The following is a 19,378-nucleotide window of genomic DNA, read 5'->3' on the forward strand; positions in this document are numbered from 1 at the left end:
CATAAAGGGCTTTCAAAGAAAGAAAACAAAAAACCCTATTAAAATATAGACATAAGATATGAACAGACACTTCTCCAATCAAGACATACAAATGGCTATCAGACACATGAAAAAGTGTTCGTCATCATTAGCCCTCAGGGAGATTCAAATTAAAACCACATTGAGATATCACCTTACACCAGTTAGAATGGCCAAAATTAACAAAACAGGAAACAACATGTGTTGGAGAGGTTGTGGAGAAAGGGGAACCCTCTTACACTGTTGGTGGGAATGCAAGTTGGTGCAGCCTCTTTGGAGAACAGTGTGGAGATTCCTCAAGAAATTAAAAATAGAGCTTCCCTATGACCCTGCAATTGCACTCCTGGGTATTTACCCCAAGGATACAGATGTCGTGAAAAGAAGGGCCATCTGTACCCCAATGTTTATAGCAGCAATGGCCACGGTCGCCAAACTATGGAAAGAACCAAGATGCCCTTCAAGGGACGAATGGATAAGGAAGATGAGGTCCATATACACTATGGAGTATTATGCCTCCATCACAAAGGATGAATACCCAACTTTTGTAGCAACATGGACGGGACTGGAAGAGATTATGCTGAGTGAAATAAGTCAAGCAGAGAGAGTCAATTATCCTATGGTTTCACTTATTTGTGGAGCATAACAAATATCATGGAGGACAAGGGGTGTTAGAGAGGAGAAGGGAGTTGGGGTAAATTGGAAGGGGAAGTGAGTCACGAGAGACTATGGACTCTGAAAAACAATCTGAGGGGTTTGAAGTGGTGGGGGGGTGGGAGGTTGGGGTACCAGGTGGTGGGTATTATAGAGGGCATGTACTGCATGGAGCACTGGGTGTGGTGAAAAAATAATGAATACTGTTTTTCTGAAAATAAATTGAAAAAAATTTAAAAAAGACATAAATTTGAATAGATACTTCACCAGAGTAGACTTATAGACAGCATATAAGCTTATAGAAAAATGCTCAACATCATTAGTCATTACGGATATGTGTATTACCATAGTGAGACCCTACTGGAATAACTAAAAAAGAACATACCAAATATTGATGATGTTGTGGAGGAACTAGACATCTCACACACTGCTGGTGAGAATATAAAATGGTACAGCCTCTTTGGGAAATAGTTGATCAGTTTTCCTTCTTTCTTTCTTTTTTAGAAATTTTACTTATTTGACAGAAAACACAAGCAGAGGGAGAGGAGAAGCAGGCTCCCTGCTGAGCAGAGAACCCCATCATGTGAGGCTTGATCCCAGAGTCCTGGGATCATGACCAGAATCCTGAGATCATGACCAGAGCTGGAGGCAGACGTTTAACCACTGAGCCACCCAGGCACCCCAGTTTGGCAGTTTTCTTAAAAAGTTATACCTGTCTAATGATCCAACCATTTCCACTTTTAACTATTTATTCAAGAGAAAAGAATGTGTGTGTGTGTGTGTGTACACACGTGTGTGTAATATATATACATATACACAAAGACTTTTGCATGGAAGTTCATAGTAGCTTTATTTGTAATAGCTAAAAACTGAAAACAGTCAACATGTACAGATAAACTGTGGTATATCTTCATATGGAATAGTAATCAGCAATAAAAGGAAAGAACTTGTTATATGCAAAAACATGGACGAATCTCAAAATAATTATGCTAAGTGAAGCTAAGCAAAGAAAGAGCATGTACTTAAGATTCCATTTACATAAAACTCTAGAAAATTCAAACTGATCTATAGTGCCGGCTGATTAGTAGTTGCTTGGGGATATTGAGGGGGATGCTAAGGAGAGGTAGATTACAAAGGCATATGAAGAAACCTAGGGATGATGGATATATTGACTATCTTGATGGTGATGGTTTCATGGGCATATACAATTGTCAAAACATGTCAAATTGTACGTTTTAAATATGTATAGTTTATTATATGTTTATTATAACAATAAAGCTGTCAAATGATAATCGTTTTTTCACTTAAAACTATGTGAAGATCATAGATTACTCAGTAAAGACCTTAGAAAAGAAAACAGAAAACTGCAGGGCTTATGAGATTTGTTCAGGGTCTTTCCTCTGCCGGGGACTAGGAGAACCTATGTCTGGCACCTATTTTATAGTTTTCCATGTTCCTTTCCCTCAAACTGGCTATTGTAAATGATTCCTTGCCAGGAATTAGTACTGGCCCTCTTCTCTCGTGTTCAAACTATTGAAAGCAGGTGTTTTTTTTTTTTGTATTTTCTAGAAGTTTAATAGTTTAAAATATTTCATGTAGGTCTGTAGTCCATATTTGTATGTGGCATAAGGTGAGAATCAAAGTTAATTAACTAACTAATTAATTAATTAATTAATTTGAGAGAGAGAGACACACAGTGAGAGAGGGAACGCAGAGGGAGTGGGAGAGGGAGAAGCAGGCTTCCCACCTAGCAGGGAGCCTGATGCAGGGCTTGCTCCCAGGACGCAGGGATCACGACTTGAGCTGACGCCCAATGACTGAGCCACTCAGGCGCCCCCACAGTTAATTTTTTAAGACTGATACCATTTTTTTTCTTTAAGACTGATACCATTTAAAGTATCTTCTCCAACCACAGCAGAATAAAGTTAGAAATCAACAACAAAGGAAAACTAGAAAATTTAAAGAATTTGTAGAAATTAAACAACATACTCAAAAACTGGTGGATGAGAAAAGAAATCACAAGTTTTCAATTCTATTTTATCATTAGTAATCAATTTGTGTCTACTTCTTGTTTCTTCCTCCCTTTAAAATGTCTGTCAAGGGACGCCTGGGTGGCTCAGTTGGTTGGACGACTGCCTTCGGCTCAGGTCATGATCCCGGGGTCCCGGGATCGAGTCCCGCATCAGGCTCCCAGCTGCATGGGGAGTCTGCTTCTCCCTCTGACCTTCTCCTCGCTCATGCTCTCTCTTACTGTCTCTCTCTCTCAAATAAATAAATAAAATCTTAAAAAAAAATAAAATAAAATGTCTGTCAAATATACTCTATGTGGTTTTTGGTTTTTTTTTTTTTGAAAATACATTCCCCTGCCAGCATTGCAGAACAGGCCAACAGCCTCTCATCCTAGGATTAATATAATAATTTCCTAGTCACTTTCTCCTACCCTAATCCATGTTGTAACTATTCTGAGACTGACATTTTAGCAAATAGGTTTTTAAAAAATTACCTTTAAAAAAATTAACATACAATGTATTATTAGCCCCAGGGGTACAGCTGTGTGAGTCATGGGGCTTACACACTTCCCAGCATTCACCATAGCACATACTGTCCCCAGTGTCCATAACCCAACCACCTTCTCCTTCTCCCCCTTGCCCCAGGCAACCCTGAGTTTGTTTTGTGAGATTAAGAGTCTCTTATAGTTTGTCTCCCTCTGATCCCATCTTGTTTCATTTACTCTTTTCTACCCACCAAACCTCCCACTTTGCCTCTCAAAATCCTCATATCATATAATTGTCTTTCTCTGATTGACTTATTTCTCTCAGCATAATACCCTCTAGTTCCATCCACATTGTCACAAATGGCAAGATTGCATTTTTTGATAGCTGCATAGTATTCCATTGGATATATATAGCACCTCTTCTTTATCCATTCATCTGTTGATGGACATCTAGGTTCTTTCCATAGTTTGGCTATTGTGAACACTGCTGCTATAAACATTTGGGTGCATGTGCCCCTTTGGATCACTCCATTTGTATCTTTAGGGTAAATACCCAGTAGCATGATTGCTAGGTCATAGGGTAGCTCTATTTTCAACTTTTCGAGACACCTCCATGCTGTTTTCCAGAGTGGCTGTACCAGCTTTCATTCCCACCAACAGTGCAGGAGGGTTCCCCTTTCTCCACATCCTCGCCAGCATTTGTCATTTCCTGACTTGTTAATTTTAGCCATTCTGACTGGTGTGAGATGGTATCTCATTGTGGTTTTGACTTGTATTTCCCTGATGCCCAGTGATGTGGAGCACTTTTTCATGTGTCTATTGGCCATCTGGATGTCTTCTTTGCAGAAATGTCTGTTCGTGTCCTCTGCCCATTTCTTGATTGGATTATTTGTTCTTTGGGTTTTGAGTTTGATAAGTACTTTATAGATTTTGGATACTAGCCCTTTATCTGATAGGTCGTTTGTAAATGTCTTCTTCCATTCTGTCAGTTGTCTTTTGGTTTTGTTGACTGTCTCCTTTGCTGTGCAAAAGTTTTTGATCTTGATGAAGTCCCAATAGTTCCATTTTGCCCTTACTTCCCTTGCCTTTGGCAACATTTCTAGGAAGAAGTTGCTGAGGCTGAGGTCGAAGAGGCTGCTGCTTGTGTTCTTCTCAAGGATTTTGATGTATTTCTTTCTCACATTGAGGTTTTTCATCCATTTGGAGTCCATTTTTGTGTGTGGTGTAAGGAAATGGTCCAGTTTCATTTTTCTGCACATGGCTGTCCAATTTTCCCAACACCATTTGTTGAAGAGACTGTTTTTTTCCATTGTACATTCTTTCTTGCTTTGTCAAAGATTAGTTGACCATAGAGTTGAGGGTCTATTTCTGGGCTCTCTATTCTGTTCCACTGATCTATGTATCTGTTTTTGCGCCAGTACTGTACTATCTTGATGATGACAGCTTTGTAATAGAGCTTGAAGTCTGGAATTGTGATGCCACCAACTTTGGCTTTCTTTTTCAGCATTCCTCTGGCTATTCAAGGTCTTTTCTTGTTCCATATAAATTTTAGGATTATTTGTTCCATTTCTTTGAAAAAATGGATGGGATTTTGATAGGGATTGCATTAAATGTGTAGATTGCTTGAGGTAGCATAGACATTTTCACAATATTTGTTCTTCCAATCCATGAGCATGGAACATTTTTCCATTTCTTTGTGTCTTCCTCAATTTCTTTCATGAGCACTTTATAGTTTTCTGAGTACAGATTTTTTGCCTCTTTGGTTAGGTTTATTCCTAGGTATCTTATGGTTTTGGATACAGTTGTAAATGGGATTGACTCCTTCATTTCTCTTTCTTCTGTCTTGTTGTGCACTGAAATGCAACTGATATCTGTGCATTGATTTTCTATCCTGACACTTTACTGAAATTCCTGTACAAGTTCTAGCAGTTTTGGAGTAGAGTCTTTTGGGTTTTCCACATAAAGTATCATATCATCTGCGAAGAGTGATAATTTGACTTCTTCTTTGCGGATTTGGATGCCTTTAATTTCCTTTTGTTGTCTGATTGCTGAGGCTAGGACCTCTAGTACTATGTTGAATAGCAGTGGTGATAATGGACATCCCTGCCAAGTTCCTGATCTTAGCAGAAAAGCTCTCAGTTTTCTCCATTGAGAATAATATTCACGGTGGGTTTTTCATAGATGGCTTTGATGATATTGAGGTATGTATCCTCTATCCCTACACTTTGAAGAGTTTTTTTTTTTTTTTTTTTTTTAAAGCACTTGTTAGCATTTAATGAACCTCTCCCCACGGGGCTTCAAGCTACTAGAACACAGGCGCCCCCGACACCCTTGATCTTCTCCTCTGCTCTTCTACTGAAGAATTTGGCTTTCACGATGACAGGCTGTTTTGGGAGTTTCCCCTTTCCCAAAACTTTGTAGTAGCCCGATCGCACCACATCAATGATAGGAGCAGCTCCAGTCTTGTTTTTGGCGGCATTTACTCGTGTCTGCTCACTGACTAAGGTCCACAGTTTATCAAGGTTGACAGTTGGGCAGAAGCTCTGGTTCCTCTTTAAGTGGTAATGTCTCATACCAACTTTTCCAAAGTAACCTGGGTGATATTTGTCGAAGTTGATCCTGTGGTGATGCATGCCACCAGCATTACCCCGGCCTCCTGGGTGCTTCCGGTGCTTGCCGATGCGGCCGTGGCCGTGGCTCACGTGGCCCCGAAGTTTCCGGGTCTTCCTCAGTCTGGAAGGCATGTCGGCAGCCCAGACGGAAAAGGGATGTTTTTGCGAAATCTCGCGAGGTACCGATCTGAAGAGTTTTGATCAAGAAAGGATGCTGTACTTTGTCAAATGCTTTTTCAGCATCTATTGAGAGTATTATATGGTTCTTGTTCTTTCTTTTGTTAATGTATTGTATCACATTGATTGATTTGCAGATGTTGAACCAACCTTGCAGCCCTGGAATAAATCCCAGTTGGTTGTGGTGAATAATCCTTTTATGGACTGTTGGATCCTATTGGCTAGTATTTTGGTGAGAATTTTTTATATCTGTGTTCATTAAGGATATTGGTTTGTAATTCTCTTTTTTTGATGGGGTCTGTCTGGTTTTGGATCAAGGTAATGCTGGCCTCATAAAATGAGTTTGGAAGTTTTCCTTCCATTTCTATTTTTTGGAACAGTTTCAGGAGAATAGGAATTAATTTTTCTTTAAATGTTTGGTATATTTCCCCTGGGAAGCCATCTGGCCCTGGGCTTTTGCTTTTGGGGAGATTTTTGATGACTGCTTCCATCTCCTTACTGGTTATGGTTCTGTTCAGGTTTTCTATTTCTTCCTGGTTCAGTTGTGGTAGTTTATATGTCTCTAAGAATGCATGCATTTCTTCCAGATTGTCAAATTTGCTGGTGTATAGTTGCTCATAATATGTTCTTTAAAATTGTTTGTATTTCTTTGGTGTTGGTTGTGATCTCTCCTCTTTCATTCATGATTTTATTTATTTGGGTCTTTTTTCTTTTTGATAAGTCTGGCCAGGTGTTTATCAATCTTATTAATTCTTTCAAAGAACCAGCTCTTAGTTTCTTGGTATGTTCGACTATTTTTTTGGTTTCTATTTCATTGATTTCTGCTCTGATCTTTATTATTTCTCTTCTGCTGGGTTTAGGCTTTCTTTGCTGTTCTTTCTCCAGCTCCTTTAGGTGTAGGGGTAGGTTGTATATTTGAGACCCTTCTTGCTTCTTTTCGTTTCTTTTTTTTAATATTTTATTTATTTATTTGATAGACCGAGATCACAAGTAGGCAGAAAGACAGGCAGAGAGAGAGAGAGAGGAAAGGAAGCAGGCTGCCCGCTGAGCAGAGAGCCCGATGTAGGGCTTGATTCCAGGACCCTGGGATCATGACCTGAGCCGAAGGCAGAGGCTTTAACCCACTGAGCCACTCAGGCGCCCCGAGACCCTTCTTGTTTCTTGAGAAAGGCTTGTATCGCTATATATTTTCCTCTCAGGACTGCTTTTGCTGTGTCCCACAGATTTTGAACAGTGGTGTATCCATTATCATTTGTTTCCATGAATTTTTCCAATTCTTCTTTAATTTCCTGGTTGACCCATTTGTTTTTAGTAAGATGCTCTTTAGCCTCCATGTATCTGGGTTCTTTCCAGCTTTCTTCTTGTGATTGAGTTCCAGCTTCAGAGCACTGTGGTCTGAAAATATGCAGAGAATGATCCCAATCTTTTGGTACTGGTTGAGACCTGATTTGTGACCCAGGAAGTGATCTATTCTGGAGAATGTTCCATGTGCACTAGAGAGGAATGTGTATTCTGTTGTTTTGGGATGGAATGTGCTAAGTATATCTGTGATGTCCATCTGATCCAGAGTGTCATTTAAAGCCTTTATTTCCATATTGATCTTTTGCTTGGATGATCTGTCCATTTCAGTGAGGGGGGCTGTTAAAGTCCCCTACTATTATTGTATTATTGTTGATGTGTTTTTTTTTTTTTATTTTGTTATTAATTGGTTTATATAGTTGGCTGCTCCCATGTTAGGGGCATAGATATTTAAAATTGTTAGATCTTCTTGTTGGATAGACCCTTTAAGTATGATATAGTGTTCTTCCTCATCTCTTATTATAGTCTTTGGCTTAAAATCTAAATGTCTGAATTGCCAACCCAGCTTTCTTTTGATGTCCATTAGCATGGTAAATTGTTTTCCACCCCCTCACTTTAAATCTGGAGGTATCTTTGGATCTAAAATGAGTTTCTTGTAGAGAGCATATTGATGGGTTTGGGTTTTTTATCCATTCTGATGCCCTGTGTCTTTTGATTGGGGTTTTTAGCCCATTTATATTCAGGGTAACTATTGAAATATATGAATTTAGTGCTATTGTATTTCCTGTAAGGCGACTGTTACTGTATATTGTCTCTGTTTTTTTCTGGCCTACTACTTTTAGACTATCTTTCCTTAGAGGACCCCTTTCAATATTTCCTATAGGGCTGGTTTGGTGTTTACAAATTCTTTTAGGTTTTCTTTTGTCCTGAAAGCTTTTTATCTCTCCTATTTTCAATGATAGTCTAGCTGGATATACTATTCTTGGCTGCATGTTTTTCTTGTTTAGTGCTCTGAATATATCATGCCAATTCTTTCTGTCCTGCCAGGTCTCTGTGGATAAGTCTGCTGCCAATCTAATATTGTTACCATTGTATGTTACAGACTTCTTATCCTGGCTTCTTTAAGGATTTTCTTTGTCACTAAGACTTGTAAGTTTTACTATTAGATAATGGGATGTGGACCTATTATAGATTTTGATGGGGGATCTTTGTGCCTCCTGGATTTTGATGCTTGTTTCCTTTGCCATATTAGGGAAATTCTCCAGAATAATTCTCTCCAATATATCTTTTGCCCCCCTGTCTCTCTCTTCTTCTGGAATCCCAATTATTCTAATATTGTTTCATCTTATGGTTCACTTATCTTCTGAATTCTCCCCCCATGGTCCAGTAGTTGTTAGTCTCTCTTTTGCTCAGCTTCTTTATTCTCCTTCATTTGGTCTTCTATATCACTAATTCTCTCTTCTGCCTCATTTATCCAAGTAGTAAGAGCCTCCATTTTTTTTTAAAGATTATATTTATTTATTTGACACACAGAGATCACAAGTAGGCAGAGAAGCAGGCAGAGAGAGGGGGGAAGCAGGCTCTCTGCTGAGCATAGCCTGATGCAGGACCCAATCTCAGGACCCTGAGATCATGACCTGAGCCGAAGGCAGGAGCTTAACCCACTGAGCCACGCAGGCACCCAAGAGTCTACATTTTTTATTACACCTCATTAATAGCTTTTTTGATTTCAGCTTGGTTAGATTTTAGTTCTTTTATTTCTCCAGAAAGGGCTTTTATTTCTCCAGACAGGGTTTCTCTAGTATCTTCCATGCCTTTTTCGAGCCCAGCTAGCCCCTTGAGAATTGTCACTCTGAACTCTAGATCTGACATATTACCAATGTCTGTATTGATTAGGTCCTTAGCCTTTGGTACTGTCTCTTGTTCTTTTTTTTTTTTTTGGTGAGTTTTTCTGCCTTGTCATTTTATGCAGATAAGAATATATGAACGAGAGAATAAAATACTAAAAGGGTTGCAAAGACCCCAGAAAAAATGTACGCTATCCAAATTAGAAGAGACCCCAATTGGGGAGAAAAAAGGGGGTAAAAATAAGTTTAAGAAAAATATAAAAAATATATTAGACTGGTGAATAGAACAGAGCCACCCACTTGATGTTGGGTGTATTTTGGTCTCTTAGAAGAAACTACCTCCTAAAATTTTAAAGAAAGAAAAACTTATCATATACAAAAATAAGGATAAACATGATGAAGGGATGGAATATGACTGTAAAGATGAAAATTTAAAAAAAATTCTAATAAGTGTATTGATAAGTTGGTTAGAAAAAGAAAGAAAAAGAAAGTGGAGAGAATTTGCTCAGCCTGGAGATGAGAACAAAGTCCTGTGCTAGATTTAGGGTATATTTTGATCTATTAGAAGAGTTTGTATCCCAAAAATTTTGTAGAAGAAAAATCCTTATAAGATTACAAAAAATTAAGTTAGATACAATGAAGGATAAAATGACTATCATAGTGAAGGTTTAAAAAGGTTTTTTTTTTTTTTAAAGAAAGGTATTGTTATAATAAACTAGTTAAAAAAACCGTTTAAAGAGGAAAAGTTAAAAAATTAGAATAAGAAAAAAATAAAATTAAAAAAATTTAACTTTGCAAGACTAAAGAATCATGGGTACAAAGTTACGAATTCCATCCTTTGCTTCCCCCTCCTCTGGAATTCCGCTCTTCTCTTTGATCAGTGACCTTGGTCTTAGCTGGATGTTCTTGCTGATCTACTGGGCGGGCCTTTTGTAGTGATTCTTAAATGTCTCTTTGCCTGAGGTGGAATTGTGCTGCCCTTACCAGGGGCTGGGCTAAGGGCTAAGTAATCTGTTGTGTTTTCTCTGGGGAGCTTTTGTTCCCTGAATGCTTTCTCTAGACCTCTGGAGCACAGGAGTGAAAATAGTGGCCTTCTAGTCTCTGGCCTGGAGGAGCTGAGAGCTCAGGGCCCCACTCCTCAGTGTGCCCTTGGAGAAAAGCGTTCAGTCACTTCCATCTCCCTAGTCTTCGGCTGACTCTGAGCTCACCCACCTGCGATCAAGCACCTCCATCTCTGGCACACAGGTCCATTTGGAGTCTCCAAACTCTGCAAATTCCTGCCTTCAGAGAAGGAAAGCGGGTCTCCCCAGATCTGTCACTTGTGGGGTCCCTGCTCGAAGAGCAGTGGCCCCGTTGTGCCATGGATTACAGTTTAAGGTAACCCCAAGCTGAGAGCTCACTCCTCGGCTCTGTCTCTGTAGCTGGCTTCCCTGCTCTGATACCTGCGAGCTCTGCTACACTCAGACACCCCCAATCCTTCTGTGATCCCATGGGATCTGAGACCATACTGTCCCCACATGGGCTCCACCCCTGTTTGACCTCTGGAGCAATATCCTTCAGTGGAGCAGACTTCTAAAAGTTTGGATTTTTTGCTTTGTCGCCCTGCTACTTGCTGGGAGCTGGACCCTCCCCCCATGGTCTGTCTTTCCATTGCTTCAGATTCACTTCTCTGCACATCCTACCTTTTAGAAAGTGGTCGATTTTCTGTTTCTAGAATTGCTGCTCTTCTCTTTGATCTCCTGTTGGGTTTGTGGGTGTTTGGAGTGGTTTGATAACTATATAGCTGAACTCCTGCTACCTGATATCATCTCAGTCTCCTACTCCTCTGCCATCTTGACTCCTACCCCAGCCAGCAAATAGTTTTTTTTTTTACTTTACATTCTTCTTGTGGCCACTCACATTAGTTGTTATTAAACATTTACCATATGCTTGGAACTATAAAGATTAGGGTAATGGGATGGGTATGATTTCCTATCTTGAATAATTTTTATGAAGAGGTGGAGTTTTAATAAAAGTGTGATCTCTACCTTCAAGTAAGTTATTGCTTAGTTGAAAAGACAAATAAGTACTTCAGAAGTTTAATAAATAGTAAAGCAGTAATATTTTTTCCCCTCCAGGTTCCTGTTTCATGTAAATCTTGTCCCTGTGGTTATGTATTTATTAATAGGAAACTTCTAAAAGTAAAATGCTCAGAGAAATCATCACCTTTTACAGGTAATTGAGAAAGTTTACCACCTTTCTGTTTTTTATGGTTTCCATTATATAAAGTTAAAATTAATTTTTGTGAGTTAGATTTTTTTTGGCTGGTGGAATTATAATACTAAAATCTATTGAAGAATACTTTTTAAATTAATTATTTTAATTAACATATAATGTATTATTTGCCCCAGGGGTACAGGTTTGTGAATCATCAGGCTTATATACTCAGTACCTTTGGTTTTTATTAGATACAATAAGTCATTTACATTGATTTATTCTTCATCCAACTTAAATGTTAACTCCTTTACTGATAAATTTTATAACAAATTTTAATGAGAAAATGTTAATTGGAAGAAAGGAAACCTTGATTTTAGTATCATAATTTTTTAATTAGCAGGGTTTTTTTGATTTGCTGATTTAGACGATCTAAAAAATTGCCCACTTCAATTTTGTTTGAGTTTCTAGCTTTCTCTTTGATGTTGAGAAGTCTAGACTTATGCCCTAAGTGTATTCAAAGATGAGTTTTTTTTACTACTTTTTTATTCCTATGATAAAATCACATGTTGTATCAGTAGTGAGCCCATAATGATAGTAGATTTATTGAAAACAACTGTTGAGCACCTAACATATGCCAGGTACTATATATCTTGGGCATACAGCAATAAATCTACTTCTAAGACAGGTTTAGTACTGTTGTAGCAGTTGAAGATATTTGCATAGGAGTATACATATGGGATATACGGGGAGAATATCAGCTAGTAATAACTTCTGGGTAGGAAATTAAAATAGGGTACTGTCCTATAGATTAACTAGAAGGTTACTTTTGATTGAGTGGTCCAGGGAATGCATCTCTGAGGAGGAGATATTTTATAAGGTCTGAATAGATGAACGGGGTAGACATATGAAAATCAGAGAAATTAGATTCTAGGCAGAGGAAAAAACAAAGGCAGAAGTGCTAAGGCAGGATTTATTCCAGGAATGCAGGATTGATACAATATAAGGAAACCTATTAGTATCATATACCATGTTAATAAATATAAAGAAAAAACAATAAGATTATCTCTGTAGATTCTGAGAAAACCTTTGGCAAAATTAAGTACCCATTCATGGTAGAGACACTTAAGAGAATAGGATTTGAAGAGTACTTACTTAACTTGATGAAGTATATATTTTAGCATTAAAGGTAGTATCTTATTTAAATGGGAAACCTCTACAGGCATTTCCATTTCAGTTTCATATCAGGAACAAGGCAAACATTGTCACTATATTCACTACTATTCTGCATTATGTTAGAGGTAAAGTAGCCAAGACAATTAGTTAAGAGAAATCAAGAAGAAGCATAGAAGTGATAAAGAACAAGTAGAACAATATCTATTTGCAGATCATAGTATCGCTGGACTCCAGGAAATCAATAATAAAAGTACCTCAATACAGTAGAAGAATTGAGTGAAGGATCAGGATTTAAAATTAACATAAAAAATCAGCTTTCATATATAGAAATAGCTTATACTGAACATAATGTTAGAGAAAAGTCCATTTACAATAACAACATGGAGAGTTATATCTTTAGGAATAAATTTAGTAAGAATGGCCTAAAACTTATACAAGGAAAATTTTAAACACCCCTAAAAGACACTGAAGCAGATTTAAGCAAATGGTAAAACATCCCTTGTTCTTGAATAGGTTGATTCAACATCATAAAGATGTTAATCCTCCCAAATTAATTTATGAAATCAATGCAATTTTATTCTTTAGAATTTATTTATTTATTTATTTATTTATTTAAAGATTTTTATTATTTATTTATTTGACAGAGAGAGATCACAAATAGGCAGAGAGGCAGGCAGAGAGAAAGAGGAGGAAGCAGGCTCCCTGCCGAGCAGAGAGCCCAATGCGGGACTTGATCCCAGGACCCTGAGATCATGACCTGAGCCGAAGGCAGCGGCTTAACCCACTGAGCCACCCAGGCGCCCCTAGAATTTATTATTTTTTTTTAAAGATTTTATTTATTTTTTTGACAGAGACAGGGACTGTGAGAGAGGGAATACAAGCAAGGGGAGTGGGAGAGGGAGAAGCAGGCTTCTGGCTGAGCAGGGAGCCCATTGTGGAGCTTGATGCAGGGCTAGATCCCAGGACCCTGGGATCATGACCTGAGCCAAAGGCAGATGCTTAGCAACTGAGCCACCCAGGCGCCCCAATGCAATTTTAATAAAAATCCTAAGAAGTTGTTTTATTGAGTTAGACAAACTTATTTTAAGGTTCATATGGAAAAATAAACACACAAAATGTGTCAATTGACTTTTAGTAAAGGTCTAAGGAAATAAAATGGGAAAGAATAGTTTTTTCAACAAATGGTATTGATATACCATGCTGGATATGCAAAAGGATGAAGTTGGAACCCTATCTCATGCCATACATAAAAATTAATTCAAAATATGGGATGCCTGGGTGACGCAGTTGGTTAAGCATCCAACTCTTGATTTTAGGTCAAATCATGATCTCTGGATTGTGGGATCAAGCCCTGCATTGGACTCAACATGGAGTCTGCTTCTCCCTCTCACTCTGCTGTGTACTCTCTCTCTCACTTTGTATCTCTAAAATAAATTAAAATAAAAACTTTAAAAAATTAATCAAAATATATTGTAAACCTAAATGTAAGAGATAACAAAACTATAAAACTCCTAGAGGAAAGCTAACAGTAAATCTTAGTGACTTTGGGTTAGGCAGTGTTTCTTAAACATGAGATATAAAGCTCAAATGATATAAATAAGTAAATAAATGGGGCTATATCAAAATTTAAAACTTTTTTTTTCTGCAGATGATATCAAGACAACTCATAGAATGGGAAAAACTATTTTTTTTTTAAAGATTTTATTTATTTATTTGACAGACAGAGATCACAAGCAGGCAGAGAGGCAGGCAGAGAGAGAGGAGGAAGCAGGCTCCCTGCTGAGCAGAGAGCCCGATGTGGGGCTCGATCCCAGGACCTTGGGACCATGACCTGAGCCGAAGGCAGAGGCTTTAACCCACTGAGCCACCCAGGCGCCCCGGGAAAAACTATTTTTAAATCATATATCTGATAAGGGACTTGTATCCCTAATATATACTCTTTTTTTTTCTTTTAAGATTTTATTTATTTGATTCAGAGAGAGATCACAAGTAGGCAGAGAGGGAGAGAGAGAGATCACAAGTAGGCAGAGAGGGAGAGGGGAGCAAGCTCCCTGCTGAGCAGAGAACCCAATGGCAGGGCTCGATTCCAGGACTCTGAGACCATGACCTAAGCAGAAGGCAGAGGCTTAACCCTCTGAGCCACCCAGGTGCCCTCCTAATATACTCTTACTCCTCAATAATAAAAAGAGAAATAACCCAATTTTAAAAAACGGCAGAGGGGCGCCTGGGTGACTCAGTGGGTTAAGCTTCTGCTTTCAGCTCAGGTCATGATCTCAGGGTCCTGGGATCGAGCCTCACATAGGGCTCTCTGCTCAGCCGGGAGCCTTCTTACTCCTCTCTCTGCCTCTCTGCCTACTTGTGATCTCTCTGTCAAATAAATAATTAAAAAAAAAAAAAAGGCAGAGGATTTGAAGGAATTTGTCCAAAGAAGGTATACAAATGACCCAGTAAGTACACCAAAAGATGTTCAACATTATTAGTCATTAGGGAAGTGCAAATCAAAATCACGAGATACTGCTTCACACCACTAAGATGCAATAGTAAGAGAAAATAAGTATTGATGAGGAAGTAGAGAAGTTGAAACCCTCATATGCTGCTTTTAGGAATGCAAAATGGTGCAGATACTTTGAAAACAATCCTCAAATGATTAAATATAGAGTTATGATCCACAATTCCACTCTTAGGTTTAAACTCAAGAGAGTTGAAAACAGAAGTGGATGCAAAAACTTATACATGAATGTTATTAGCAGCATTATTCATAATAGCTAAAAAGTAGAAACAGTCCTAATATCCATCAACTGATGAAAAACAAATGTATATCCATATGATGGAATAATATCTGACAGTAAAAGGTATTGTTATATTCTACTACATGAATGACTCAAAAATGTGCTTTGTGCAAGAAGCCAGTCACAAAGATCATATACTTTTATGATTCCAATTATAGAAAATGTCCACATAGGCAAATTTATGGATAGTAAATAGATTAATGGTTTAAGGCTGGGAAAGAGATGGGGGAGAATGGGAAACAATCATTAATTGATACAGAGTTTCTTTTGGAGGTGGAAAAATGTACAAAAATTAGATTCACAATCACCTGAGTGTACTAAAAACCACTGAATTGTGGGCGCCTGGGTGGCTCAGTGGGTTAAAGCCTTTGCCTTCGGCTCAGGTCATGATCCCAGGGTCCTGGGATCGAGCCCTGCATTGGGTTCTCTGCTTGGGAGGGAGCCTGTTTCCCTTCTCTCTGCCTTCCTCTCTGCCTACTTATGATCTCTGTCTGTCAAATAAATAAATAAAATCTTAAAACAAACAAACAAACAAACCACTGAATTGTACATTTTAAATGCGTAAATTGTATGGGATGTGAATTATATCTCAATAAAAGTGATTATATTTTATTTATTTATTTTTAAAGATTTATTTACTTTAGAGAGAAAGAGCATGAGAAGGAGGGGCAAAGGGAGAGGAAGAGACAATCTCAAGCACACTCCATGCTGAGCCCAGAGCCTGACTTGAGGCTTAATCTCAGGACCCGAGATTATGACCTGAGCCAAAATCAAGAGTTGATTGCTTAACTGACTGTGTCACCTGGGCATCCCAATAAAAATGATTTTAGAAATAGCCAGGAAAATACTGAAAAACAGAAACTATCAGGGTTGGATAGCTGTACTATTAAAATAAATAAAAATTAATATAAAGCCTTAGGGTACCTGGCTGGTTCAGTTGGTAGAGCATGCAACTCTTGATTTCAGCATTGTGAGTTCAAGCCCCACATGGTCTGTGGAGCCTGCTTAATTAAAATAATTATATATATATATATATATATGATAGAGCCTCTGTAATTAAAACATTGTTGTGGGACTGGCAGGGACAAATAGACCAGTGGAGAAGAATAAAAAGTGCAGAATTAGACCCAAATTCACATGAAAAGTTAGTATATGACGAAGGCGGTATTTCAGACCACTAGGGTAAAGTTGAACTTCTTTTTTTTATTGTGGTAAAATATATATAATGTATTTATCATTTTAACCATTTGTAAGTGTACAATTCAGTGGCATTAAAAACATTCACAATACTGTGTTTCTATCACTGTTGTTTTACTTCAAACTTTATCATCCCCAACATAAACCCTGTACCCATTAAACAATCTCTTTCTCCACACCTCTGCCCCACCCCCGCACACCTCCCTCCAATCCCTGGCAATCTCTCCTTCGTATCTCTGTAAATGTACCTATTCCAGGCACCTCATATGTAAGTGGGATCATATAATATTTGTCCTTCTATGTCTGGCTTATTTTATTAATTATAATGTTTTTAAGGTCTACCCATATTGTAGCATATATTTAAATTTCATTATTTTTTATGTCTGAGTAATTACCATTTTATGTATATACCACATTTTTTAATCCATCTGCTGATGGGCCATAGCTAGGGTTCTTGTAATGAACATTGGTGTAGCGATATCTGTTCAAACCTCTGGTTTCAGTTCTTTTGGATATATACCTAGGAGTAGAATATCTGGGTCATATGGTAGTTCTGAGTTTAACCTTTTGAGGAAATGCCAGACTGTTTTCCATAGTGGTTGTGCTGTTTTACATTCCCACAAGCAAGGCCCAGAGGTTCCAATTTCTCTTATTCTTACCAAATTTGTTAGATTTTCCAATTTTTTTCTTTTTTTTTTTTTTAAAGCTTTTATTTATTTATTTGACAGACAGAGATCACAAATAGGCAGAGAGGCAGGCAGAGGGAGAGGGGAGGAAGCAGGCTCCCTGCGAAGCAGAGAGCCTGATGGGGGGCTTGATCCCAGGACCCTGGGATCATGACCTGAGCTGAAGGCAGAGGCTTTAACCCACTGAGCCACCCAGGCAACCCTTTTTTTCTTTTTTTAAGAGAGAAAGAGTGTGTAAGCAGAGGTGGGAGGAGGTGGGGGAGGGGCAGAGAAAATCTTAAGCAAGTTACATGCCCAGCGAGGAGCCTGACTCCAGGCTCCATCTCATGACCCTGAGGTATGACCTGAGCTGAAATTGAGTCTAATGCTTAACTGACTGAGCCACCCAGGTGCCCCTGATATCTTTTTCTGTTTGTTTGTTTTTTGCTTTTTTTAAAATATTGCCACCCTAGCAGGTGTAACTGTTAATCTTACTGGTTTTTGTTGTTGTTTTATTTTTTAAAGATTTATTTTATTTTGTTTTATTTATTTGTCAGAGAGGGAGAGGTCACAAACAGAGGGAGCGGCAGGCAGAAGGAGAAACAGGCTCCCTACTGAACAAGGAGCCTGTTGTGGGACTTGATCCCGGGAGCCTGGGATCATGACCTGAGCTGAAGGCAGACGCTTAACTGACTGAACCACGCAGGTGTCACCTTACTGGGTTTTGATATGCATTTCCCTAAAGACTAACAGTGTTAAGCATCATTTTATGGGCTTATTGGCCATTTGTATATCTTCTTTGGAGAAATGTCTATTCAGCTCATTTGCCCATTTTAAATTGGATTTAATTGGGTTGTTTTGGTTGTTTTTTAAGCTATAGAAGCTCTTTATATATTTTCTGTATTAAGCTTTGTCAGAAGTATGATTTGCAAGTATTTTTTTTTGCCATTTGTCTTTCTACTTTTTTTTTTTTAAGATTTTATTTATTTTTTTGACAAAGAAGGATCACAAGCAGGCAGAGAGGCAGGCAGAGAGAGAGGGGGAAGCAGGCTCCCTCCTGTGCAGAGAGCCCAATGTGGGGCTCGATTCCAGGATCCTGAGATCATGACCTGAGGCTTAACCCACTGAGCCACCCAGGTGCCCCTCTTTTCACTTTTTTTTTAAAAATTTTTTTTAAATTTATTTATTTGTCAGAGACAAAGGGAGAGAGAGTGAGCGAGCACAGGTAGACAGAGAGGCAGGCAGAGGCAGAGGGAGAAGCAGGCTCCCCACCGAGCAAGGAGCCCGATGCGGGACTCGATCCCAGGACCCTGGGATCATGACCTGAGCCGAAGGCAGCTGCTTAACAAACTGAGCCACCCAGGCGTCCCCTCTTTTCACTTTCTTGATAGTGTCCTTTGAGGAACAAAAATCTTAATTTTGATGAGATCCAACTTACTTAATTTTTCTTTGATTTTTATTGTTAATTGTGGTAACATACAAAAATATGAAATTTGCCATCTTAACCATTTTCAAGTATGTAGTTCAGTAGTGTTAAGTAGTTTCACGTCTTTGTGCTATCAATCTCCAGAACTTTTTATCTCCCAAAACTGAATACTCTATAACCTTAAACAACTCCCATTCCTTCTGCCCCCACCCTGGCCCCCTGCTAAGGTCTATTCTATGTTCTGTTTCTAAGAATAGGACTATTCTAGGTATGTCATAAGTAAAAGTATTTGTCTTTCTGTGACCAGGTTGTTTTAATTAGCATCATGTCTTCACAGTTCATGTATGTTGTAGCATGTGTCAGAATTCCCTTTCTTTTCAAGGCTGAATAATACTCTGTTATATGCAATTATTATGTTTTGTTTATACATTATTGGTTGATGGACACTTGGGTTGTTTCTGCCTTTTGGCTGTTATGAATAATGATGCTATGAATGTGGGTGTATGTGGGTGTATAAATACCTCTTTGAGACTCTGTTTTCAGATCTTTTGCGTATATTCCCAGAAGTAGAATTATTGGATCATGTGGTAATTCTATTTTCAATTTTTTGAGAAGCTAACATGATTGTTTTCCAAAGAGACTTGCACCATTTTCCATTCCCAACAGTTGTGCTCAAGCGTTCCAATTTCTCTTTATCTTTGCTGATACTTGTTATTTTCTTTGGTTAGTAGTTATCCTAATGGGTGTGAGTTGATAATTGTGGTTTTGTTTTGCCTTTCCTTAATGATTAATGATATTGAGCATCTTTTCAAATCCTTGTCCATGTGTATATTT

The 19,378-nt window shown here is 38.4% G+C and overlaps 2 protein-coding genes across 2 annotated transcripts in view; one reads left to right on the forward strand and one right to left on the reverse strand.

Annotated features, from left to right (window-relative positions):
• Positions 1 to 19,378, forward strand: part of LOC309853174 (histone-lysine N-methyltransferase SETMAR-like) — a 31,258-nt gene that overhangs the window by 3,997 nt on the left and 7,883 nt on the right. The window contains exon 2 of the mRNA XM_082711022.1: positions 11,216 to 11,312. Within this exon, the coding sequence (XP_082567148.1) occupies positions 11,216 to 11,312 (97 nt within the window). The remainder of the gene's footprint in view (positions 1 to 11,215; positions 11,313 to 19,378) is intronic.
• Positions 5,391 to 5,962, reverse strand: LOC309853177 (large ribosomal subunit protein uL15). Its single transcript, XM_082711024.1, has one exon. The coding sequence runs from the start codon at positions 5,905 to 5,907 to the stop codon at positions 5,461 to 5,463; it is 447 nt and encodes a 148-aa protein (XP_082567150.1). The 5' UTR covers positions 5,908 to 5,962; the 3' UTR covers positions 5,391 to 5,460.

This window comes from Mustela nivalis (assembly GCF_964662115.1).
Source record: "Mustela nivalis genome assembly, chromosome: 18".
Classification (NCBI taxonomy): domain Eukaryota; kingdom Metazoa; phylum Chordata; class Mammalia; order Carnivora; family Mustelidae; genus Mustela; species Mustela nivalis.

Bases quoted from the DNA above. Each gene is read 5' to 3' on its own strand.
- LOC309853177 (XM_082711024.1), bottom strand. From the start codon at position 5,907: ATGCCTTCCAGACTGAGGAAGACCCGGAAACTTCGGGGCCACGTGAGC.